Source organism: Mauremys reevesii, linkage group 18, assembly GCF_016161935.1.
Source record: "Mauremys reevesii isolate NIE-2019 linkage group 18, ASM1616193v1, whole genome shotgun sequence".
In the NCBI taxonomy this organism is placed as follows: domain Eukaryota; kingdom Metazoa; phylum Chordata; order Testudines; family Geoemydidae; genus Mauremys; species Mauremys reevesii.
This window is the reverse complement of record NC_052640.1, coordinates 28,671,726-28,697,335: the sequence shown is the minus strand read 5'-3', so window position 1 is coordinate 28,697,335 and position 25,610 is coordinate 28,671,726. Positions and strand designations below refer to the sequence as shown.

The 25,610-nt window shown below is 48.4% G+C and overlaps 1 protein-coding gene across 4 annotated transcripts in view; it reads right to left on the bottom strand.

Moving 5' to 3' along the window:
• Window positions 1–523: 523 nt before the first annotated feature.
• MORC2 (MORC family CW-type zinc finger 2) overlaps window positions 524–25,610 on the bottom strand; it is a 92,215-nt gene continuing 67,128 nt past the window's right edge. For 2 of the 4 annotated variants that reach the window (XM_039505387.1, XM_039505389.1), the window contains 14 exons: window positions 24,387–24,527; window positions 23,251–23,405; window positions 22,966–23,094; window positions 21,967–22,072; window positions 17,650–17,782; window positions 14,535–14,609; window positions 14,049–14,432; window positions 13,337–13,483; window positions 13,185–13,239; window positions 10,890–11,031; window positions 10,394–10,585; window positions 10,198–10,291; window positions 9,099–9,287; window positions 524–1,575 (listed from right to left, as the gene is read on the bottom strand). In XM_039505387.1, coding sequence (XP_039361321.1) covers window positions 1,507–1,575; window positions 9,099–9,287; window positions 10,198–10,291; window positions 10,394–10,585; window positions 10,890–11,031; window positions 13,185–13,239; window positions 13,337–13,483; window positions 14,049–14,432; window positions 14,535–14,609; window positions 17,650–17,782; window positions 21,967–22,072; window positions 22,966–23,094; window positions 23,251–23,405; window positions 24,387–24,527 — 2,011 coding nt within the window. In that variant the 3' untranslated portion in view covers window positions 524–1,506. Of the gene's footprint in view, window positions 1,576–9,098; window positions 9,288–10,197; window positions 10,292–10,393; window positions 10,586–10,889; window positions 11,032–13,184; window positions 13,240–13,336; window positions 13,484–14,048; window positions 14,433–14,534; window positions 14,610–17,649; window positions 17,783–21,966; window positions 22,073–22,965; window positions 23,095–23,250; window positions 23,406–24,386; window positions 24,528–25,610 lie in introns of those variants that run through there. The other 2 variants (XM_039505388.1, XM_039505390.1) reach the window with 2 other exon arrangements.

Genomic DNA, 25,610 nt, shown 5'->3' with positions numbered 1-25,610 from the left:
AGTAATGAGGCTTTGTGAGCCCCATTGGTGAGCACTGATGGCTATTGCATAAACACACTACCAGCATGCCTGGGATGCCCCCTCTGTGACAGATCCTAGCCCCTAGCCCAGGGCTTCTCAACCTTGTCCTTTCTGAGGCCCCCAGGAACATGCTATAAAAACTCCAGGGTACACCTGGGCCCCATGAAGCTAAGATGCTAAGGCTTCATCTTCAGCCCCAGTTGGCAGGGCTCAGGGCTTCAGCCCTATGAGGTGGGGCTATAGCTTTCAGTGGCCCTGCTTGGTAGACCCTGAAACCTTCACGTGGTCCCCCAAGGGGGATTAGAGCTCTGGGTGAGAACCACTTTTAAATACAGCCTCCAACCCCCCCCTTAGAGAGGCTAGGGCTCTTCCTTGCTGCTGAGCTGGGGCTGGGTGCCATCCAGTTACTAAAAGGTGAACAGCTCCATTTCCAGTGCTCTATTTAAAAACAACTGGAAGAGTCCAAGTGGAGCAAAGCAAGAAAGAGCAGAAGGAGTGGCACTTAGAATACAGGGTCAGCTTTATTTTGAGCTGGTCAGGGAGTCCATCTGCCCCTTGCCACTCACATCTCACACAATGGCAGCACTGGTGACGAACGTGCAATAGGGGGCCACAGAAGTGGTAAGAACCTTGCACTCCAACCCTCGCACTTCCCTGCCCTGAGAAATCACAAGCTACCAGAACCCCAGCAGGCTCAGTCCCATCACTATGAACCTCTTCCACCCCCACCCACACACATTAAAGCTAAGCTTCCTGGGCCTGCTAACAGAGCCCCATTCCCCATGGTTGACGCTATGGCTGTGTAACGAGGGCTTTGAAAACCTCACAACCATGCTCAGCTACAGAGTCCTTAAGGTTCAAACCCCACTCCCTCAATGGAGGATGTGTGCACCGCTCCTTTGGTGTAGGTAGAAGCCCCAGCTCTGAGCCTCCTTTGGCCCAGTTACCATAGTCCTGAGGTCCAGGTCCCATCCAGCTTCTGCTCAGTCCCTTGAGGCCTCAGAGTAGGTTTTTCCATTAAGTTGATGCTAGATTTTTCCCTTCTTTATCTGAAGAGGTATCAGCTACAAGGTGCTGGATAGGATGTTCTGGTGCCAAGAACTGGGCATAGATCTCCCGCCTACCCCAAAAGGAAAAAGGTTCTTGCATTTTTACTGTACTAAAAAAACCAAAATCCCACAACATAGCTGACCTCCCATCATACCAGGCACAGTTCCTGTTTCTTTTAAAAAATAAATATTTATAAACAAAGGGAAGAGATTTGAAGAACTACAATGTTAAAAGCTGTCCTGTCAACAGCACCAATGTCTTTTGCATGTAAAATCACAAGAACAGCTTGTACACCGACACATCAATATAATACACAGTCTAATGGCCCTCCCCGTTCATGCGCTGCTCGGGTCCCCTCCACTGCAGGAATCCACATCTCAGAGATCACAGGGACCAACTCCTCCATGCTGCTCGCCAGTGCTGAGTCTGGACTGCTCAGTCTCCCTTGGTGATCAGATCCTCAATATATGCATCCAGCTCATCATCAGTATTAATATCGATGTCCTGAAACCAAAGGCGCAAGAGGAGGTTACTTACTTGTAACGGGATGTTCTTCGAGATGTATGGTCTCTTATCTGTATTCCACTGAGGGTTTACACATGTGCCGTGTGTCCGGAGCCAAGCAGTGTTCGCTGGAACGCACATGTGCCCGTGCTTCGCCTCATGGTTTTGTCCAAGGCAATAAAAGGCAGGGCCACCACAGCCTCAGTTCCTTCTCCACCACAAATGGAACAGATGCCCAGCAGAGGGAAAGGAGGGTGAGAAGTGGAATACAGATAGGGAGCCCACATCTCGAAGAACCTCCAGTTGCAGATAAGTAATCTCCTCCTCTTCTTCGAGCAATGGTCCCTACTGTATTCCACTGAGTGATTAACAAGCAGTACCTAATTTGGAGGAGGATGCAAGGAAGAGGATGGAATGGTGGACCGGAAGACAGCTGCGCCGAACAAGGCATCCCTCCCAGAGTTTTGCACCAAGGTGTAATGAGCAAAGAAGGTTCGTACTGAACTCCACATGGCTGCCCTGCATGTGTCTGAAAGTGGTACATTGTGAAGGGTGACTGTAGTAGATGCTTGAGCTCTTGTGGAATGGTCTCTTCCCACAAGGAGTGGAGGCTGTCCCAATAACCAACAGCAGAGCATAATGCACCCTGAAATCCACTTAGACATCCTCTGTGTGGAGATTGCATGCCCCCTTAATCCTTTCAGTAACAGCAACAGTCTAGGAGACTTCCTGAATGGTCTCGTCCTCTGCAGGTAGAAGGCAAGGCCCTGCAGAGGTTGAGGGAATGAAGGCGCCGCTCCGCGGCTGAGGCATAAGGCTTTGGCAAGAAAGCAGGTAAGTGCATAGGTTGGTTGAGATGAAAGCAAGAAACAACCTTTGCAGAAACTTGGGACGCTGGCGCTGGGCAACTTTGTCACTATGGAACACAGTGAAAGGGGGGTCCGCCATCATTGCCCCAGTTCACTTATCCTTCTCATGGGAAGTAATAGCCCCAGGAAAGCAACCTTCATGGAAAGGAGGGACAGGTAACATGAAGCCAGTGGCCCGAAGGGCAATTTCATTAAATGTCAAGAGAACAAGGTAGAGGTCCCATTGGGGAGCAATAAGTTAAATGGGTGGGAAGGTTCCGAGGAGACCCTTTCAAAACCTGGTAGTCAATGGATGAGTAAATAGGGAGTGCTCTTCCACAGGGGGAAGTGCGGGGGATGGAAGGCACTAAGAAGAGGAGGTAGTCCAAAAGACAGGGAAGTCCTCAGGGACAAGGCCCCTCTATTGGGCCCAGGAGGCGTAGCGCTTCCACTTGGTCCACCAGGACTTGTGGACTCTTTCATAGAATCACAGAATATCAGGGCTGGAAGGGACCTCAGGAGGTATCTAGTCCAACCCCCTGCTCAAAGCAGGACCAACCCCAACTAAATCATCCCTGCCAGGGCTTTGTCAAGCCTGACCTTAAAAACCTCTAAGGAAGGAGATTCCACCACCTCCTTAGGTAACCAATTCCAGTGCTTCACCACCCTCCTAGTGAAATAGTGTTTCCTAATATCCAACCTAAACCTCCCCCACTGCAACTTGAGGCCATTACTCCTTGTTCTGTCATCTACTACCAGTGAGAACAATCTAGATCCCTCCTCTTTGGAACCCCCTTTCAGTTGGTTGAAAGCAGCTATCAAATCCCCCCGCATTCTTCTCTTCTGCAAACTAAACAATCCCAGTTCCCTCAGCCTCTCCTCATACGTCATGTACTCCAGCCCTCTAATCATTTTTGTTGCCCTCCACTGGACTCTTTCCAATTTTTCCACATTCTTCTTGTAGTGTGGGGCCCAAAACTGGACACAGTACTCCAGATGAGGCCTCACCAGTGCTGAATAGAGGGGAACGATCATGTCCCTCAATCTGCTGGCAATGCCCCTACTTATACAACCCAAAATGCCGTTAGCCTTCTTGGCAACAAGGGCACACTGTTGACTCTCATCCAACTTCTCGTCCACTGTAACCCCTAGTTTTCTGCAGAACTGCTGCCTAAGCATTCGGTCCCTAGTCTGTAGCCGTGCATGGGATTCTTCTATCTTAAGTGCAGGACTCTGCACTTGAACCTCATCAGGTTTCTTTTGGCCCAGTCCTCTAATTTGTCTAGGACCCTCTGTATCCTATCCCTACCCTCCAGCGTATCTACCACTTCTCTCAGTTTAGTGTCACCTGCAAACTTGCTGAGGGTGCAGTCCACACCATCCTCCAGATCATTAATGAAGATATTGAACAAAACCGGCCCCAGGACCGACCCTTGGGGCACTCCACTTGAAACCGGCTGCCAACTAGACATGGAGCCATTGATCACTACCCGTTGAGCCCGACCATCTAGCCAGCTTTCTATCCACCTTATAGTCTATTCATCCAGTCCATACTACTTTAACTTGCCATCAAGAATACCGTGGGAGACCGTATCAAAAGCTTTGCTAAAGTCAAGGAATAACACATCCACTGCTTTTCCCTCATCCACAGACTCAGTTATCTCCTCATAGAAGGCAATTAGGTTAGTCGGGCATGACTTGCCCTTGGTGAATCCATGCTGACTGTTCCTGATCACTTTCCTCTCCTCTAAGTGCTTCAGAATTGATTCCTTGAGGACCTGCGCCATGATTTTTCCAGGGACTGAGGTTAGGCTCACTGGCCTGTAGTTCCCTGGATCCTCCTCCTTCCCTTTTTAAAGATGGGCACTACATTAGCCTTTTCCTAGTTATCCGGGACCTCCCCCGATCGCCATGAATTTTCAAAGATAATGGCCAATGGCTCTGCAATCACATCCGCCAACACCTTTAGCACCCTCAGATGAAGCGCATCCGGCCCCATGGATTTGTGCTCATCCAGCTTTTCTAAATAGTTCCGAACCACTTCTTTCTCCACAGAGGGCTGGTCACCTCCTCCCCATACCGTGCTGCTCAGTGCAGCAGTCTGGGAGCTGACCTTGTTCGTGAAGACACAGACAAAAAAAATCATTGAGTACATTAGCTTTTTCCACATCCTCTGTCACTAGGTTGCCTCCCTCATTCAGTAAGGGGCCCACACTTTCCTTGACTTTCTTCTTGTTGCTAACATACCTGAAGAAACCCTTCTTGTTACTCTTAACATCTCTTGCTAGCTGCAACTCCAAGTGTGATTTGGCCTTCCTGATTTCACTCCTGCATGCCTGAGCAATATTTTTATACTCCTCCCTGGTCATTTGTCCAATCTTCCACTTCTTGTACGCTTCTTTTTTGTGTTTAAGATCAGCAAGGATTTCACTGTTAAGCCAAGCTGGTTGCCTGCCATATTTATTATTCTTTCTACACATCGGGATGGTTTTTTCCTGCAACCTCAATAAGGATTCTTTAAATTACAGCCAGCTCTCCTGGACTCCTTTGCCTCTCATGTTATTCTCCCAGGGGATCCTGCCCATCAGCTCCATGAAGGAGTCAAAGTCTGCTTTTCTGAAGTCCAGGGTCTGTATTCTGCTGCTTGCCTTTCTTCCTTGTGTCAGGATCCTGAACTCTACCATCTCATGGTCACTGCCTCCCAGGTTCCCATCCACTTTTGCTTCCCCTACTAACTCTTCTCTGTTTGTGAGCAGCAGGTCAAGAAGAGCCCTAGTTGGTTCCTCCAGCACTTGCACCAGGAAATTGTCCCCTACACTTTCCAAAAACTTCCTGGATTGTCTGTGCACCGCTGTATTGCTCTCTGCTCTCTCGGCAGATATCAGGGTGATTAAAGTCTCCCATGAGAACCAGGGCCTGCGATCTTGTAACTTCTGCTCGTTGCCGGAAGAAAGCCTTGTCCACCTCACCCCCCTGGTCTGGTGGTAAGGTAAGGTAATAATTGGAGATATACCAATCTCCTAGAACTGGAAGGGACCTTGAAAGGTCATTGAGTCCAGCCCCCTGCCTTCACTAGCAGGACCAATTTTTGCCCCAGATCCCTAAGTGGCCCCCTCAAGGATTGAACTCACAACCCTGGGTTTAGCAGGCCAATGCTCAAACCACTGAGCTATCCCTATAGCAGACTCCCACCACGACATCACCCTTGTTGCTCACACTTCTAAACTTAATCCAGAGACTCTTCGGTTTTTCTGCAGTTTCATACCAGAGCTCTGGGCAGTCATACTGCTCTCTTACATACAATGCAACTCCCCCACCTTTTCTGTCCTACTGCTTGAGAGGATCTCTTAGAATTATAGGACTGGAAGGGCCTTGAGAGATCTAGTCCAGTCCCCAGCACTCACAGCAGGAATGGAATAAGTATTAGCTTGAGAAGCACTGGTCTAGATATCTGATGTGGGGGACCAGCAATTTTTTTCCCTAATGTGCCAGAGACCGGTGCCATATTATTATCCTATTCGACGCTCTTATGAGGACACTCGCCGCAGATCGGCAGCTGATGGCTCGCGGACCGGCACCGGTCCGCGGACCACCACTTTGAGAAGCACTGATCTAGACCATCCCTGACTGGTGTTTGTCTAACCTGCTCTTAAAAATCTCCAATGATGTACTGCCAACGAACATTCCCATTGTAGCAAAGATGCCCATCCAAAAACCAAGCTCTGAGGTGAAGCATCTGTGGATCAGGATGCCTGATCCTGCTGCCGTGTTGCGTGAGCAGCTCCAGGAAAGTTGGCAGAGGAAGCAGGGGAGAAGCTGACACGTAAAGAAGGTGGGGAAACCAGAACGGGCCTGGCCAGAAAGGGTCCTCAGCCACCCCGTGTAGGAGGTCTTAGAACTGGCGAAAGCCATCTGGATGCGAGGGAGGAGCCAAGATCACTGCTGTGTCTGGAGAAGACGACGGAAATTGTTCCTGCTGTGGAACCAGTACCAGTGGAACCAGACGGAGAGGCTCATCCTGCAAAACCAATTCTGATCACCTACTCGAGGATGCCTGAAGTGGGGACAAGGTCAAACCCTCTCTTGCTGAACAGGAAGATTCTGGAGGTGGATATTGAGGCCAGGACCCCCAGTGCGGCCAACAGGATCGATCCAGCACATGCTGCAGAGGGCCCATGGAGTGGGCTATCAGTGGCTTCTCTGCTGGGGGAGAGGAGGGTACTGCTATGAAGCTGCAGGCCCTTTTGAGTAACTCATAGTGGCAGTAGTAGATGGGTGGCCCTTGTGCTCCATCCAAATCCTCTGATGATGAAAACTAGGATTTCGGTTCCAAAAGTGGTACTGTTGGAACCCTGTAAACCAGTGGTTCTCAACCAGGGTCCGGGGCCCCCTGGGGGTGCCACAAGCTGGTTTGAGGGGGTCCACCAAGCATGGCTGGCGTTAGACTTGCTAGGGCCCAGGGCAGAAAGCTGAAGCCCCACCATGGAGGACAGCAGCCCGAGGCCCTGAGCTCCAGCACCTGGGGCTGAAGCTGAAGCCTGAGCAACTTAGTTTCGTGGTGCTGCTTGTGGCATAGGCCACTGGGCAATTACCCTGCTTCCTATCCCTTAATGACAGCCATAGATTTTATATGAAGAAAAACAGTTGTTGTGGTACAAGTGGCCCGTGGAGATTTTGTAGCATGTTGTGGGGGCATCAGAAAGAAAAAGGTTGAGAACCCCTGCTGTAAACCATAGGGGAAAGGATAGAAGCACAATTCGACTGAGGTAAGTCCTGGGTTGGAGATTGTACCTCCCTAGGCACAGACTGTAGAGGAAGGCTTAGGGACCTCGCTTCCCCTATAGCAAAGAGTTCATGAGGCCCAAGCACCATCTCCAACCTCTCCAGAGTCAGTGGCATGTGCTCCGTAGCTGGAAGTGGAGCTGGAGCAGAGGACTGTTTCAAAGCCGCCAGTTCCCTTGACTTAGGGCAGGCTGACTCGGAAGGTGTGTGCGTCTCGGTGCTCGGTACTGACCGATCCACTGGCCTGTGTGATTTCTTGTCATGCTTGTGAGCCTGGGAACACAGTGCTTCTCTATGGCTGGAACTCGTGGAGGGTGAATCATCCCCCTTGGGCCTGGAGGAAGACTTACTGCCGTGCATACACTTCCTTGCCTCTTGAGTAGGCCCCAGCATGGGGTCCGTAGTACTGGTACCAGCAGAACTGGACTCTATCTCCGTGGTCAGAGACGCGTTCTTGGGTTTCTCAGGCTGATGTACAGCGGGGGTGCCCTGGCCTGGATCTCACTGCAGCCACACAGAGACCTCCATAAGGTGCTTCTTGAGGCAGAGAGCCCGCCTTCCTGGTTACGGCTTGGGAAGGACAAGCAGATACTACGCCTGGATGAAACGTGGGCTTCTCCCAAGCAGTAGAGGCAGCGCTGTTGCTCGCTGCTGACTGAGAACAAGCATGGGCAGGAGACACAGACCTTAAACCCTGGCATCGTCGGTATAATCCAGAACAGGTATGGGTGCTGGGTTGGGATGGAGGGACAGGTGAATGGATTCCCCAGTCTCTTATTGCCTAAAAACTTCTACTAGACACTAAACTACAGTAAAAACAGCAAAAACTAGGCTAAAACAAACTATGTAAAATTCTGACTCTTTGTTTTAAGTAGGTATGACTCAGACCAAGTGGCGGTGAGAAGGAACTGCAGATGCTGTCAGTCTGCCTCGCCCTTTGTCACCTCAGACAAAACCATAAGGCAAAGCAAGGGCGCATGTGTGGGCCAACTGACACCACCACTTTCAAATTCTCTAGCTCCGGATGCATGGCACACACGTAAACCCTCAGTGGAATACAATCGGGACCCTCACTTGATGAAGAAGAGATGTTACGGCAGATACATCAGGGCAGGGGATGGGAAGCAGGGAGAGAAATGCTGTGATCTCTCTCTGCAGACAACTCTGCAGCAACCCTTGTCATAACATTCCTGTCAATCCCCCTCAAGCCTGGCCTGCAGGACTCATTGCTATTCCAGGAGTGAAGAACTTCACACGTTTACACTGCAGATGAATACTTACCGGTAGCACTGCCAGCTTTCCTAGCTGTGGCTTCATTAATAGCCAAGCAGGCCCCAAACTATATTGAAGCCCTGATGCTCCCCTCCCACCATACAACCCTACATTCAAGTTTCCACATCAGACACCGTCCTGCTTTAGAACGGGGCAGAAATTCCCGCCAGAGCACATCACCACTTCTTAACCAGTCCCAAGGATTGCTACTGAGACATACGAAATACTCCCTCTCCCCAGGAGCAGGGCACAGGGCTTCTTCTGCACACGTGGCCCCTGGTGGCAGAGGAGGCCAAAGCCAAGGGATGTTTCTCCTCTGCCTAGCTGTTGGTGTAGTCATTGACACCTGAGGACAGTGGGTGTAAACCAGAACTCCCCACTCACTCATTCACGCGAGGGGCAGCATCACACACCCACACAAGTTATAAGAAAGTGAAAAATCAGGCTCTGGGAATTTAACCCCACCTGCAACACAGAACACTGAGTTACTGAGGACCAAAGACAAAGCTGGAATGTAATCATGTTGTGGGCTAAGTGAAGTCCTAACTTCCCCCAGCGTCTCAGCTGGGCCCAATCCAGTGGCACTCAGTCATTCTAGTCTGCACCTGGGGTCTCACCCACCTCCTGCACTTTCTGCAGAAGTGCCACAATATTAGTCCTCAGCTTCTGCAGTTTCTCCTCTGTCTCCTTAAGTTTTCTCTCTGAGCTGCGGAGGTTTTCCTCACAGACTTTGGCCCGGGCGTCAGCACGAGTCTGATAGGAATTGCACAAGTTCTGCAGACCCATCTCGTACTGTTTGAAATATTCTTTCTGTGGGTAGACAAAAAAGTGAGTCAATACGCTGCGACAAGATCAAGCAACACCAAAGCCCCACCCCTGCAGAATTCCCCCAGCAGCTGCAATCTGCCCATAGTAATGAAGGGGACTCCAGATGCCAACCTCTGATACTGCCTGGGAAACAACAGAAAGAGTCACCAGTTACACTGTTCATTTCTGGATTTTACCATAGACAGTTAGCAGATAGGCTGCCCTGTTCCTCCAAGAGCAGAGCCCAAAGCTCAGAAATGGACTCTAACACGTATCCTTCCTCACTCTGCGGCCACAGGAGTCCCACATACCCTGCTCCATTGTAGTTTCCTCCCTGATTTACTGGTAGAAGCATCCAGGCAGAGCTAATATGAAGTTATTTGCCTAGCAAAGGACATCACTCCTTTTATTTCAGCATCTGATCACCATCCATCCCATTTGTTTTACATTATAAAAACTGTGCCTTCATTTGCCTGATTAAAAAAAGAAGAAAGATGGATGGAAAAACCCTGAGAAAATCCAGTAATAAAACCAGAAGCTTTGTTTCACAGGCTAGTTAAGGTTGCCTTGTGACAACAAAGTCCTGGCATTTCTAACCCTGAGCATCATGACCCTCAGTGGATCAAAAGAGGCACTTGCTGGCTCACACTGCATCCATGGACAGAGGGATGAGGAGGGGGGAGAAATCAGCAGAACTCTGTGATCATTCACCATTTGGCATCCCAACAGATCTTCTCTGAAGAGCGATGATTTGGTAAAATAAACGTTGCGTTCGCATTTCCTCAGGAGGATGAACACTCCAGACACATCCATTTGACCCCTCTATTCCCAAAGCAGAGAAACTCGGGATCTGAAAATTTTCCATTTGTAGACCCAGCACAAGTTTAGTGTGAAAGAGAAGCACTGAACTCACCAGAGGAAAAGCCATCAATTCTTCTGAACTCATGGAACTCAGCTCCTTCTTGGAGATGGGGAAATTTGGAGGTAAGAAGTACCGCAAACAATTCCTACCCAAGAGAAAACAAGCACCCACAGGTAGAGTTTAAAGTCTTGTTTGGAGATTGAAATGCTCAGAAATGGTAACAGCTGTGAGCACCAAATAAACCCACCGGAGTGTCTGGACTAGCAAATCCACAGTCTCCTGGTTGCTGCTGGGACCGGTGGTGTCTGGCTCAATTCGGGCACAGTCTGAGGTAGAAGGCTCAGCTACAACCTCCTCTTCTTCCTGCTGTGTGTCTGGACTCTGATGCTCTGGAGAGGGAGGCTTCATCAACCGTACATCCTCACTGCCCTTCTCTACCCTAGGGGGGGTAGCAGGGAGTCACATACAGCCTTCTCCAGACTAGTCAGAGTGACAGGGTCTGGCAACAGCTCCTAGACTATACCGCTTCTGCCAGAGCCACCCCCTACATACAGATGCCTGTTCCCGTCACAATCACAGAGCAGCTTTCTCCAAACATGCCCGTGTACACAACCTTCCCAACTAAGAATGGATTATTCCTCTCTTCAGCACCCGTGAAAATATAACAGGGTTCCCCCACTCTCCTCCCTGTTGAAGGGGGAGCATCTCCAGAGCTCCTGCAGCCAAAGATAATGGTTAATTACCAGCGATCTCTTGGTGTGGTGTCTGTAGGTACGTAATCGAATTTCACCTTCCAGCGTATGGCATGCTTGCCCATCTCCACAGCCGTGACACGGCCTGTGAACCATTCCTTGTTCACTCGTACCTCCACATGCAGCCCTTTGTCTGAGACACAGAAGGGTAGGCGTTAGGGGGTTTGGACAGATGCTGAAAGCACATGTCACACAGCTTTTTCAGGAGGGAAGCTCATGTTTCCTCAGGTTCATTCCCAGCAGAGGACTAAGTTTACAGAGGTGAAGCTCTTCCCAGGTGTGGGGTGGGAAAGACTTACAGATGGAGCAACAAGCTACGATGTGGGCCTCGTCGAGGCTGTAAAGGCACCTCCAATGCTTGTCGCTCACAGAGAATGAGCACGGGCAGGAGAAACAGTTCTTAAACCCCAGAATGCGGGGCATAGCCCCAGGGGAAGAAAGGTCCCCAAACAGAGAGAAACTAATGCTTGCTAACTTACTAATTAATCAATCAATCTATAACTACTCGATACACAAATGGACATGATCAGACTCTTAGTCAAGCTAAAAGTGCAAAGGAACAGGGGTTCCTACTCAGGCCATACGGTGATAAGAGGGAACTGGAGAGGCGCCAACCCGCACAACCTATTATCCCCTCAGCTGTGAGCGGGGGCGGCGAGTTGTATGGGCCCATGGTGCCCGGGCGCCATCAATATTCAGGGCCCAGGGGCCCGGCTACACCAATGTTTTGGGGCTGGAACTCTCCCCCGGCCCCACCTGATGCCCCCCCGCCCCTCCCACAAGTGTCCCCTGGCTCCCACTTGTTGCCCCTGCACACCTCCCCGGTCCCAGAGTGTCCCTGCCTCTCCCCTGCAGCTCCACACTGACTCTGATCTGCTGGCTCCCAGCATCAACTGCTGCCGCAGGGTCCTAGTGCTCCCCATCCGCCAGTGGCAGGGCAGGCTGCCCTTACCTTGCCCTTCTGCCTCGGACCCTTCCCTCTTCCAGCGGGACCCTCCACCAGCACAGCCCCCCCGCCCACAGTCACTGCTCCTGCCCCACACTGGGCAAGAGAAAGCCCCATCCCTCAACCCCAGTGAGGGGCAGCAGCAGGGGAGGAGGTGCACATGTGATGGAAGCCCCCCCACCACCCCCACCACAAGGGAGGTGAGGAGGCTTCCTGTACCTGAGAGGGGGTGCAGTGACAATGGTGCGGGGTTAGTGTGCTGCCAGGAGGGAGAAGGGGGTCTCTCCCTCAGAGCTCACTGCTGCCAGCAGGGAGAGAGCTGGGGGGAGTCCTCCTCTCTGGCCCCAGCCCTGCAGCAGCCTTCCTACACCCCAAACTCATCCCCAGCCCTGCCCCACCCCAGAGCCCACACCCCCAGTCAGAGCCCTCACCCCCCCCGCACCCCTACCCTCTGCCCTAACCCTGAGCTCCTCCCACATCCCAAACCCCTCATCCCCAGCCAGAGCCCTCATCCCCCTGCACCCTACCCTCTACCCTAGCCCTGAGCCCCTCCCAAACTCATCCCCTGCCCCACCCCCCAGCCCTCACCCCCACACCCCCTCCCAGAGCCTGGACCCCTCCCCCCAAACCTCCCAGAGCCTGGACCCCCTCCCGCCACAACCTGCACCCCAATTTGCTGCCCCAGCCCAGGGCCTGCACCCCAGATCTCCTCCCCCAACCCAAACACCCTCCCAGAGCCTTAGGCAGGTGGGGGGGCGGAGTTGGGGGGGGCAGGTTCTGGCCACCACCAAAATTTCTATAAACCTGCTATCCCTGGCTGTGAGCACAAGGAGACACATGACGCATGTGCGGGTCAATGGACACCGCTAAGGAAAGCTTCCAGGCTCAGGTGCATGGCATGCATGCACACCCACATATGGAATACATACAGGGACCATCACTCGAAGAACCACCTAGAGTTTTCACCACCCTTCACGTGTCCTGGGACATGAGTCACTCCCCTTTGTGGAAGTTTTTCTTGTAACTCACAACAGGGATGGAGGAACTGCCTGGGAACGAGTGAGGGGGCTACACTCCACAGGGCTGTCTGCTGACTCTTTGCGGCAGTACGCTACAAACAGGAGAGCTCACTGATTCATGCAATGAGGCCCAAATCCCCCTTCACCGTTAATATAAATGTGCAGCCCAGAGATTACAGGTCCCAGCATGCCACGTTTCAGCGTGGTCAAAGCAACCTTAGCAACAATCAGTTAAACCATATGTAAATTCCTTGGGGTTGGGCAAACCATGGTCACTTCTGGCACAAACATGGTAACTGAGTTTAATGGTTTGCTCCTCACCTTTTTGGGCTCTTTTCAGATCTGCTAGTTCCTCCTCCCCTGCACTGTCTGTGAGCTGTAAGCATAAAGATCTCATGTTAGCCATCTCCCAGGAAGATCATGAGAGCTCACTACCTCCTTTCCTGCCAGAGGGAACTCACTGCAATCCTCACCTCAACCACCACCTCGTTTGAGTCCTTCTTCTCCTCTTTCACTACCACAAATTTGCCCCGTTTCGTTTTGTCCTTCTTCTGCTCCACTTCCTCCTCAGCTCCATCCTCCATGGTGTTAAATGTCCTCTTGCGGATGCTGGAGGTCTGCTGAGAGCAAGTGATTTCTGGCTGAATCTCAAGGTTGGTGGCACCCATCCATTTCAAGGGGGTAGGGGGTAGGAGGGCAGGCTTTCAGACGAGCTCAGTGCCTTTACAGCCACTTAAACCAAGAGCTCCAGCACCCAACGGGTCCGGCTAAGAACAATGGGAGCAGCTGAGTGCTGAGCCATTTTAAAAATCTGACCACAAGACTTTCTCCAGAAGGTCCTAGCACACATCATATCACACATATATCCATCCCATGCCACAAGGGATAGCCACGAACACCACCAGTATCCTTCACCACCATGCACCTGTTGCCATGTTTCTACCACATGCAGGGCAATCAGTGGGGTCTCACAGGAAGCAGCTGGTGCAAGTGATCCTACTGAGGATATATCATTGAGCTCTCACCTAGCACAGTACGGTTCTTCCATCCTATGCAATTAATGTAGTGTGGGGGGAGGGGTCTCTCACGCCTGGAGGCGAGGAAGATGCTGGGTAAACACTGGGTTTGTCCAGGTTGAGGGGTAGGGCTTTGATGATCTCCCATCCTACCAAATAACGGACTCACCTGGGGAGGTTTGAGTGCTACAGGTTTTTTCAGCACCGGCGTCTTTATAATTTTGGGGCTAGGAGTCTCGCGCTGGCTCATGGAGTTCTGCAGAAGCATGGGGGGTGGCCTCCCCACATGGATGGGTTTGGCAGGAGTCCTGACAACTGTGCTGTTTGACTTTCCCACAGTCACAATCTGCTGCTGTGTCCTGGAAGTACTAGCTTCCTCCCTGGATAGCACACTTGCCAGTTTGGGGGTGTTGATGGCTGGCCGAGCCAGGGGGGCCTTTCGCAGTTGGCTGATGGACTTGGGGGGAGGCGGCGGCCTGCTGGGAGCATTTTTAATTACATCAGGTAAAGGAGGAGATCGCGGGCGTTGAGGTCTGCTCAGTGATTGGGAGTCCTGGGAGAAGAGAGTGCACAGGAGAGAGGAAGAATAAAGTCAGGAATGGCTCACAGAATGGTTCAGGATGGTACTGGAGCGTACAGGAGCTGTGGTACTTACCTCCACGATAGGCCGGGTGGTCACTTCCAGAGGCAATTTCTTCAGGTCAGCTTGGGACCGGATTGGAGTAGTTTTCTGTGGTAAAAGAACAGGAACAAGGTCATTTTAAAAGGTTCCCTGAAACCCACCCTGTTAGCAGGTGGTGATCGTGCTGGGGAACGTTAAACAGGTACTGCTGGCTCACTAAGGCAGGTGGTTCACCACTTCATCTAACCATAAAAAAATGGGGAGCGGCCCAATAAAGAGAAGACACAGGCTGGGGGCTGAGTAGTCCACAGGGAGGAGTCCAAAAAGAAGTGAAGCCTGAAGTCTGAGTTGAACTTTGTTTTACTGCTGCTCATTTTTTTTACTAGAGGCCCAACTTCAATGTATACCCCAAATTAAGAAAAACAGTAAAAGAACTAAAAAAGAGCCACCGTGGCTTAACAACCATGTAAAAGAAGCAGTGAGAGATAAAAAGACTTCCTTTAAAAAGTGGAAGTCAAATCCTAGTGAGGCAAATAGAAAGGAGCACAAACACTGCCAAATTAAGTGCAAGAGTGTAATAAGAAAAGCCAAAGAGGAGTTTGAAGAACGGCTAGCCAAAAACTCCAAAGGTAATAACAAAATGTTTTTTAAGTACATCAGAAGCAGGAAGCCTGTTAAACAACCAGTGGGGCCCCTTGACGATGAAAATACAAAGGAGCGCTTAAAGACGATAAAGTCATTGCGGAGAAACTAAATGGATTCTTTGCTTCAGTCTTCACGGCTGAGGATGTTAGGGAGATTCCCAAACCTGAGCTGGCTTTTGTAGGTGACAAATCTGAGGAACTGTCACAGACTGAAGTATCACTACAGGAGGTTTTGGAATTAATTGATAAACTCGACATTAACAAGTCGCCGGGACCAGATGGCATTCACCCAAGAGTTCTGAAAGAACTCAAATGTGAAGTTGCGGAACTATTAACTAAGGTTTGTAACCTGTCCTTTAAATCGGCTTCGGTACCCAATGACTGGAAGTTAGCCAATGTAACGCCAATATTTAAAAAGGGCTCTAGGGGTGATCCCGGCAATTACAGACCGGTAAGTCTAACGTCGGTACCGGGCAAATTAGTTGAAACAATAGTAAAGAATAAAATTGTCAGACACATAGAAAAACAAACTCTTGAGCAATAGTCAACATGGTTTCTGTAAAGGGAAATTGTGTCTTACTAATCTATTAGAGTTCTTTGAAGGGGTCAAACAAACATGTGGACAAGGGGGATCCGGTGGACATAGTGTACTTAGATTTCCAGAAAGCCTTTGACAAGGTCCCTCACCAAAGGCTCTTACGTAAATTAAGCTGTCATGGGATAAAAGGGAAGGTCCTTTCATGGATTGAGAACTGGTTAAAGGACAGGGAACAAAGGGTAGGAATTAATGGTAAATTCTCAGAATGGAGAGGGGTAACTAGTGGTGTTCCCCAAGGGTCAGTCCTAGGACCAATCCTATTCAATTTATTCATAAATGATCTGGAGAAAGGGGTAATCAGTGAGGTGGCAAAGTTTGCAGATGATACTAAACTGCTCAAGATAGTTAAGACCAAAGCAGATTGTGAAGAATTTCAAAAAGATCTCACAAAACTAAGTGATTGGGCAACAAAATGGCAAATGAAATTTAATGTGGATAAATGTAAAGTAATGCACATTGGAAAAAATAACCCCAACTATACATACAACATGATGGGGCTAATTTAGCTACAACGAGTCAGGAAAAGATCTTGGAGTTATCGTGGATAGTTCTCTGAAGATGTCACGCAGTGTGCAGAGGCGGTCAAAAAAGCAAACAGGATGTTAGGAATCATTAAAAAGGGGATAGAGAATAAGACTGAGAATATATTATTGCCCTTATATAAATCCATGGTACGCCCACATCTCGAATACTGTGTACAGATGTGGTCTCCTCACCTCAAAAAAGATATTCTAGCACTAAAAAAGGTTCAGAAAAGAGCAACTAAAATGATTAGGGGTTTAGAGAGGGTCCCATATGAGGAAAGATTAAAGAGGCTAGGACTCTTCAGTTTGGAAAAGAGAAGACTAAGGGGGGACATGATAGAGGTATATAAAATCATGAGTGATGTTGAGAAAGTGGATAAGGAGAAGTTATTTACTTATTCCCATAATACAAGAACTAGGGGTCACCAAATGAAATTAATAGGTAGCAGGTTTAAAACAAATAAAAGGAAGTTCTTCTTCACGCAGCGCACAGTCAACTTGTGGAACTCCTTACCTGAGGAGGTTGTGAAGGCTAGGACTATAACAATGTTTAAAAGGGGACTGGATAAATTCATGGTGGCTAAGTCCATAAATGGCTATTAGCCAGGATGGGTAAGAATGGTGTCCCTAGCCTCTGTTCGTCAGAGGATGGAGATGGATGGCAGGAGAGAGATCACTTGATCATTGCCTGTTAGGTTCACTCCCTCAGGGGCACCTGGCATTGGCCACTGTCGGTAGACAGATACTGGGCTAGATGGACCTTTGGTCTGACTCGGTACGGCCTCTCTTATGTTCTTATGTTAAAATAAAACCCAGGAGGTGAGAGGAACAGGATTTGGACTCTACATGGCATATGTTCTCCAGTTCGTCCATGATGCCGCCATCGTCCAATTATTAAATTTTCAAATAAGCACCTTCATGCTTTCCCCTATGCTGACCCTCACACGTGGGACGAGCTCCCCATAAACATTCACAAACGAATGCACTAACCTCCTTCAAAACACTCCTTAACAGTCTCTTTTTCCATTATGCCTACAAAAAACGTTACAGTGGCTAGTCTGTTGGTATGCTGAGGCTACCATCATATTGACCAGTATTGTCCTTGTCTCCTTGTACTCTGTGGTCTATCTGCATCTATCTGATGTCTTGTCTTACACTTAGGTGGGAAGTTCCTTGGGAGAGTGAATGTCTTTTTGTTTGGTTTGTACAGAGCCTAGCACAAGGGGGTCCTGATCCATGACTAGGGCTCCTAAGCACTACGGTAATACAAATAACAAAATGAGAGAGGGTTCAGAAAGACATTTAACTCAGCAAAATTCATTTGCCCAAGGAGGCCACTCAGATTCTCTCCACCACGCTCAGCTCTAGGTCTCTAGATTCACCTGCAGAGCCTCCAGTTTCTCCTGCTGCTGGCGAATTTTCTCCGTCAGCTGCTTCTGCTTCTCCTCTTGTGATCTGAAGTCCTTTTTCAGTGTTCCCAGGGGTACCTTTTGCTTCTGCTCTGAAGCTTCACACCTACAGTAGAGAAAAGGATAATAGACAAACTCAGCAAGAGACCAAAACGTGACTTACAACAAACTTTTACAGTTAGGGAGAGCGATACTGGCCTCAAGGAAACATGGCTGTTTCCCTACTACTGCAATACCCTAATCTCAAGAACAATCAGAAAGATTCACAGGTTTTAGCCAGGCAGAAATGCAAACACAGAAGCTTACTGGCTTTACAATTTAAGGGTTAAAAACAAACCTATTTATGCTGGGAGCTCCCTGGCATGAGCAGCCCATTCAGAGAACAGGGGCCACACAGGGAAATGCCACAGTCAGCTATTCTGGCCCATGGTGCCTCCAACAGTCAGTTCCTTCATTACTGCTGACAACTGAGGAGATCTCTTGGCTACCATTATAGAGCCCCTTTTAACTGGTTTTCCATCTATTCCTGAATTTTCCCTGAATTTTAAGCTGACTGGCACCAATTTTCTTGCCCATCAGTTCTACTGCAGAGGGTGATACGTTGTGGGTTAATGATCTGGTATTTCTCTGTTTTCTGTATAGAAACACTGCCGTGGCTACCACAAACCCCATGAAAGGTCTCTCTGGTGCTTCTGCTTGGCAGCCTCTCGAGGCAGGCAGTCTTGCTCACCTCAGACTGTCCTCAAACATACTCTACACTGATGGTTTTAGACTCCCCACTTGGCCTGTTGTGCACATGCCAGACTCCAGCAGCTTAATTTTTACTGCAACCTGACTGGTGTAGATGTGTGTGTCGTGGTTTGCACTGGAGTTCACAAGCTGTGGAGACCAAGCTTCACCTAGAACACCTGTCATGGGAGGTCTCCTCTTCCCTACACCAGTACACTGAAGGAAGAGCCTTAAGAAAACACTTGTGCTGAGGCAGTCTCCCTTGAGGAGAGGGTAGTAGAAAGTGGTCGATGTGGTGGACAGATCAGTGTCCTCCCTCATGCTAACGAACAAAGGGGAAGGGTGATGAGTTGCTTGAACCATACTATGAATGTTGTCCCATGGCCATAAATGCATTGGGAGTACCCAACACATGCATTAGAAAAATCTCTGATCCAAGAGATCCTTGTGGAAGCAAGCATCACTGGGACCTCTGCAGACAACATCTAGGCCTCTATGATTAATAGGCTAGTGTGAAGCTATTATAGCTTACTGGATCCTTCTCTTCCTGAACTTCTGCCAGGGCCCTTCCTAGTTTAGGTACTGTATTTAAAGCATATTGAAGTCTTCTTCCCCAGCAGATGCAAAAGGTGTCCCCCCAGGCAGTCCAGGGAAAATATCCAATTAGGAATGGATTTACAAATGCTGCCCATTCAGATTACAGTGATCAGATGCGTCCACCTGTGCTGCAGAGCCCACACAGACACATGCTATACCCAGGGATCCTGGCAGCTTTGCTAACGAGAACATACAATGTTTTGTAGAGGAGGACAGTCCCCGGTACCCTAAGGACTTTCAGACACTGGGTAATCCAAAGAGTGATGCCCTCACTCACATGGACAATCAGCCCACTGCACTGTGTATAAGGAGAACATGGCTGCAGACAGTTGGAGTCCATTAATGATATAATCTCATGAGTAAATTCTTAATCAGAGGGTACTGGATCAAATCTTCCTCCAGTGGGAATACCAGACGTGGATCTCTTAGGCCAGGGGTCCCCAACGCGGTGCCCGTGGGTGACAGGGCGCCCGCTGGGGCATCTAAGTGCACCCGTGTACTGGCTGGTGGACAAGCATCTGCCAAAATGCTGCCGACAAGCAGCGTCATCCAGAGGTGTTGTCGCCGAAATGCCGCCAATTTTCGGCGGCATTTCAGCAGCGATGCCTCTGGATGACGCTGCTTGTCAGTGGTATTTTGGCAGCAATGCCTATTGACATTGCTGCTTGTCGGTGGCATTTCGGCGGATGCTCGTCCGCCGCCAGAGTCCTCTATGGCTCGTTGTCTGGCACCCGCCAGACGAAAAAGGTTGGGGATCACTGTCTTAGGCTGTCTGTGCAGTTTTTTATTCTTGGCTTTAGGAAGAGACTGTTTTAGCATGGAACACTTCTCTCCACTCGGGAAGGAGACTCCTCGCTGCCTTTCCACCTGTGACTTAGGTAGCAACAGTCCTGGAAAGAATTCAGGAGGAACGGAAGGATCCGATAACCCAACAGCCTCACGTGGGCCAAGGCAGTCTGGTTCCTAATTCTGTGGCAGATACCCAAAGATGAATTTATCAGGCAAAGAGTCTAGCCTCAGATCCTCAATCAAAGCCAGTACACCTCACTGCCCCCAGCTTAGCAGCTTTGTCTCTGAGAACTCAGCTCATGAAAAGGCAAAGACCTCCAAATAAATGAGGTCAAGCTACAAGTCCCTCCACTGTGCATGTAAAAGGTTTACAGCTGGGTGCAAACAAGTGCACAAGGTCTTTTCTTGTTCTACACAAAAGGACTGCCGCCTTGCTATTTCGTCACTTCTGAGTACAATTCAAAGACCAACTCTGCCTGGTCTATATGGGAACTGTTTCAGCCTAGGTAAAAAAGCATCTGACAAAGCTAATGACAACTGCTGAGCCACTCAGTACCTGCAAGTTCAAATTTCTTACATGGCAGATCTTATTCCTAGTGGCAGCGTCTTTAGCTCTAAGAACTGCTAAGTTTCAGGTACTAATAACCCACCTTAGATGAGATTTTACAAGGATAAGTCTGATTCATCACAATGTTTAAGTTTTATCCACAAGGTGGTGTTAGTGTTCCAACCTTAATAAACCTATCATCCTGTCAACAAACTGTTCACGCCACAGGCCTCTCCCAGCGAGGCCCTCCTCCACACACTCAGACGCAGTTAAGTCTGAAGAATTCTACTTGAAACAGATTAGAAGCACCAGAGTTCATGCAACTCTTAGTTTACAGGATACCAATTCTTAGTGTATGAAGACTTCTATCGCATTCCTCACTATTATCACCTAACTCACGTTTGCCTCATATCATAAGCATCTTTTCCTGCCAGCCCCAGTGATGCTGCAGTGTACAGAGGTATGCACTCTAGCGATGATTCACCCTACAGAAAAGGAATAGGTTCCATTTTAAGTTTTCACAAAACCTATTTTCAAAATAGGGAGCACAAGTTCTCCCACCTCCTCAAGTTTTTATTTAATTCAGGAACTTTCTTGTTGTGAGCTAGCCAAGATGGCTATTTTGTTCAACTCATCCTCAAGTCTTTCTGGTTTTATACTTCATGCTTGTCTGGAGGTTTCTCTCCTTCCTCCAAACAAATCATCAACAAAGCTAAATTCTGGCTTACTTAATATGACTTTTATCACTGCCTGTGTGGTTCTTTGTTTCCATTTGAAACACCCCTTGAGCTATGTATTTTCCAAGAGTGGGAATCCCATGATAATCGCATATTTAAGGAAACAGAATTACAGGTAAGTAATTTATCCTTCTTTAAAAGATATTTCAGAATTCTCTTACCCACCACCCTTCTCTAATGGGGACGCTGAATTTTCTCCCTCCCTGGAAGGTGAATCTGTCATTGAGACTGCATGTGTGCCAGTGTTTTTATGGAGGTGCTGAACAACTCCATAGTTAAGGCTGAGTTCCATTTTGCACTTAAAGCAGGGATTCAGACTTTGTTTTTATGAAAAAATACAACCCATCTTCCCCAAATTTACAGTGCTTACTTTGAGTACAGAAATGAATTAATTGAAAACTAGTCCTTTAAGAAACCTATGTCAGGCTTTTCTTTTCCTGGATATTAACAGAATTACACAGACACTTCAAACTTTCCAGGTAGTTAAAATTAATTGTATTTATCCAGCATTTTGCAACCCTTAGCTTGTACCTCATCTCTGTTCTATGGGTGCCCCCAGTTATTAGCCCAACACCACTCTTCGCTTCAGACATCCAAACTAAAACCAACAAAGTGCGAGAGTGTGGAGGAAGTAGGAAGGTCCCCCCAGAGGAAGAGTGTCAAAGAAGATAATCCCCTCATTTGGGTTGCCTCAAACAAATGATGTCACCTAATGGCAACATTGTTACCTAGTTCACTGAGGCTCATTTTCAGTAGAAACATTCACTGGGATTGTGGGCAGAATCTTGTGATGCAGGCAGAACGCCATCACATACCCAGTCTAGTGCCCAGAACAGCACAGCAAAGGCACATTAATGCCAATTCCCTACCATGGCCCTCACTCATACTCACTTATCCTGCTCAGGGTCAGGGTTCATGGAGCACACCCAAGTATCCGGGTATTCCTTCTCCACGGAGCTCAGCTGGAATGGGAGGGTCCGCCATTTCAAACACATATCTGTTACACAGAACACACTACACAGTCAGCACACAGATTCTAAGCCATACACATAGCCTGTCCTCTGGGTCCACAGCAAGCCCATTTGGCCGTTGAGGACCTCACAACTTCCCAGGGCATTAGTCTGGTGACAACAACCCTTTCCAGCTGCTGGAGCACTTGGCATCGGGGACCACCTTCCACCTCCCGCCAAGATACTCCACTGTGTTGCAAAGTTTTGTTTTCTTTTAAAAAACAAAAACAAAATCATAAAAATAATTGAAATGATGATCAGGAAGGCTGAGACCCGTTAATACCCAGGGTCTCCTTTAGTGGCAAGAAAGGCAATTGTGTGGGATGTTCCCATTTGATACTCAGGCTATTCCCACTCAATGTTCCAAAGGGAGGGAACACTCCCAAAAGTCCTAGAAAATGCAGCCCGGGGGGGACGGGGGAGGAGGGGACGGACTGAAGTGCAGTTCTGTCCTAGTGAGGGATTGTAAAAATGGCCCTTGGAGACTTTATGTTCAGCCCCTCAGTGATGATTACTCAGTATTCCCAGCTTCCAGATAAGACTACTTTTTTTTTTTTTTTTTTGTAAATAAACTACCAGCCCCCAAACCTCTCTCTGGGCTCTGAATGTCTGGCTTGTGCATTGTCACTAGTAAGATATTTGGCAATTAGAATTTAGATTACAATTTAACGATCTGGTTGATGAAGCATGAGTCAGAAAAGAATCCAGCTCCCAGAGCTGTATTGGCTTAGCTAGGTAGCAGAAAAACTAAGATACTAAAAACCATCTCCTGCCCATGAGCTGCTTTGCCCTCTGAACAGTAGTTTCTACTCCCTAGCCCACATGGCAGAACCATCTCCTAATCCCAGCCACCCTGCTCCCTCTGCCTGGTCAGACGCACCGCACTGAATTGTGGTGGGGATCTCCATGGCTCGGCGGCGTTTGTAGCGCAGGTCACTGGAGGGAGGCTGGTTCCAGTTTGCTGATAAATAGCCAAATTCATCCCAAAACTTGATTATACCTCTCTGGGCTGCACAAAAAAACAAAACAAGAAGAACATTAATCATGCTGTCACTACCAAGCAGCATGAATACCAAGTCTTCCTTCTCTGGTAAGCTCGACCCTCTGTCCCACCAGCCACCCAGACTCCCCTCCCCATCCCTGTAAAGTTGTGAAGCCTCATTACCAATAGCAACATCCTTCCAGTACTGAGCCAAGTGCTCCCCCATCGCCCTCAGCAAGTGTCGATACTCTTTAGCATCTGCGAAGTCCTGTTTATTGTGAGTAGGCTCCAGAACCAAGTAGGGTATGTCCACCACTCCTACCACTCCACCACATGCCCTAGGGGTGAAAAACAACCTTAACACACTGTCCACTGCTAACATCCACCAAGATACTTGTCCTACGGAGAAGCACTGTACAGCAACCAGTTGGCTCACTGAGTACATCCTGCAGCAATATGCGTTTCAGACAGTGAAACTCTGGTGCTGTTTTTTCCCCATATTAATGTAGTATCAACCCCTTAACACCACAGATTTAGGGCTGTATTCTGAAGTAAGTTTTTTAGTATCAAATGTCTACTCCTGGGGGAATTCTGCGCCAAAAAATTAGAAAATCTGCACACAATATTTTAAACGTCTGCATATTTTATTTGTGAAAATAACGCAGTATAATCATCGGGAGTCCCAGTCACCATGGGGCTAACAGCAGGAATATGGCTGGGCTGCCATTACTGTTCCCTGCACGGCTGGGTTGCCATTCTTTTTTCCCCCACACAGAAATCACAAATGCTGCAGGAAAAAATAAAATTATGTGGGGAACATTAATTCTGCACAAATTCTGCATTGCGCAGTGGCACAGAATTCCAGCAGGAGTAAATGTCTTTGTTTTCCTCATTGTGCACAAAAAGGGATCTTTGCTTTCAAGTTCTGAATGCTCAATTAGCCCCAATAATCCTGCCTTGCCCCAAGGGTTAGTCTTGTTTGTGACACAGGAGTGGTTAGTAAGTAGTGAGGAATTGTCAACTTTAATTCAGCAGGCTTCTCTGGGAAGGGCCCAGTACCAAATGCTGGCACACAGCAGAAAAACCTTATGTCACTCCAGGGCAAACTCCCATCTCTGGATGCAGAACTTCATCTTCATTGGGAAATCTGGGGCTTTAAATTACATAATAAAACAGAACAGACTATGACTGTGGCTGATACCGAGTGACTGTACTGATTGTATGGAGGGAATGATTCATGCTGCCTCCCTAGTTCTGTTGTACAAGACAATTTTGGTCCTAAGCAAAGGGAACTCTGAAGATTTCTGAAAGGAACTCACATGCCACCCTCCAACTGTGGGCCAACCTTCTCATACATCTTAATCAGCCGACTGCAGTTATAGATGAACATGCCATCCAAATCCCGCTGTTCGATATTCACCCCAAAGATGAAATTCAACTCTTTAGGCTCCTTCAGTGCCCTGGGACAAAAGGCAGCAAGAATCAGAAACCTCCATGGTATACAGAGAAACCGCCCCCCCCACAACCCCCCCCCCAAAAAACAAACAAACAAAAAGGTGACCTAGACCAGCTCTTTGCCACATCCAGAGACACGAAACCAACAGCCATAAAAACCTCACTATTTCTGTCCATTCAGAACTTACAGGAGTATTTAGATTTTTAAAAAATTATTTACTGAATGCAAATTACAAGTTAATTTTTGCAACACTGACGTACATTTGTTGCGCTAACTACAGTTCTGGCACGCTGGCACATAATTTTTGACATTTTAAGAAGGGGCCATGGTTCTGGCTTCTGGTCCAAGTATTTTTCTTTTAAGCTGTCAAGGAAAAGGAGTTAGAGTTGATCAAAGTCTGTCACTTGTGTATACGTTTTGTAGCAGATTATGCCCTTTAATGGTAACACATTCATTGTTTCATGATTTGTGGGTTGCAAAACATGCTAACTATGCTTTGCAGGCAAAACCAGACTCAAAGGTTTCAATACATACCTAGCATTATACCCGACAATTTCAGTACATAACCCTTGGATTTCCTGGGGATGAGGGTTTATATTATTATGGATACTTATTTTGCAATACCGTTCCAACAGATTTCAAGCTGCAGACATACCCACACAGCACATAGAGCAGAGCTCCTTTCCGGGCATTATGGGCCAATTTTTTAGAATTCCACTTCCATATAGGTACCTAAATAAAGTGCATGGATTTTCACCAAGCAGCTTCACTGAAAATCTGTCTCCAGTTGTAATTGCTGAGCACTTTTGAAAACCTGACCGCACATCTTTGACTACTGGGGATTATACCGGTTGGCATGTAGAAAAAAAAATCGTTACTCACCTTCTTGTAACTTGCTCTTTGAGACGTGTTGTTCATGTCCATTCCAATCAGGTGTGTGCGCCGTGTGCACACCAGCCGGAAGGTTTTTCCCTAAGCAGCATACATAGGGTCGGCCTGGGCACCCCCTGGAGTTGCGTCTTCATGGCGCCCAATATGGGGCCCTGCCGATCCACCACCCCTTTAGTTCCTTCTTGTCAGCTACTCC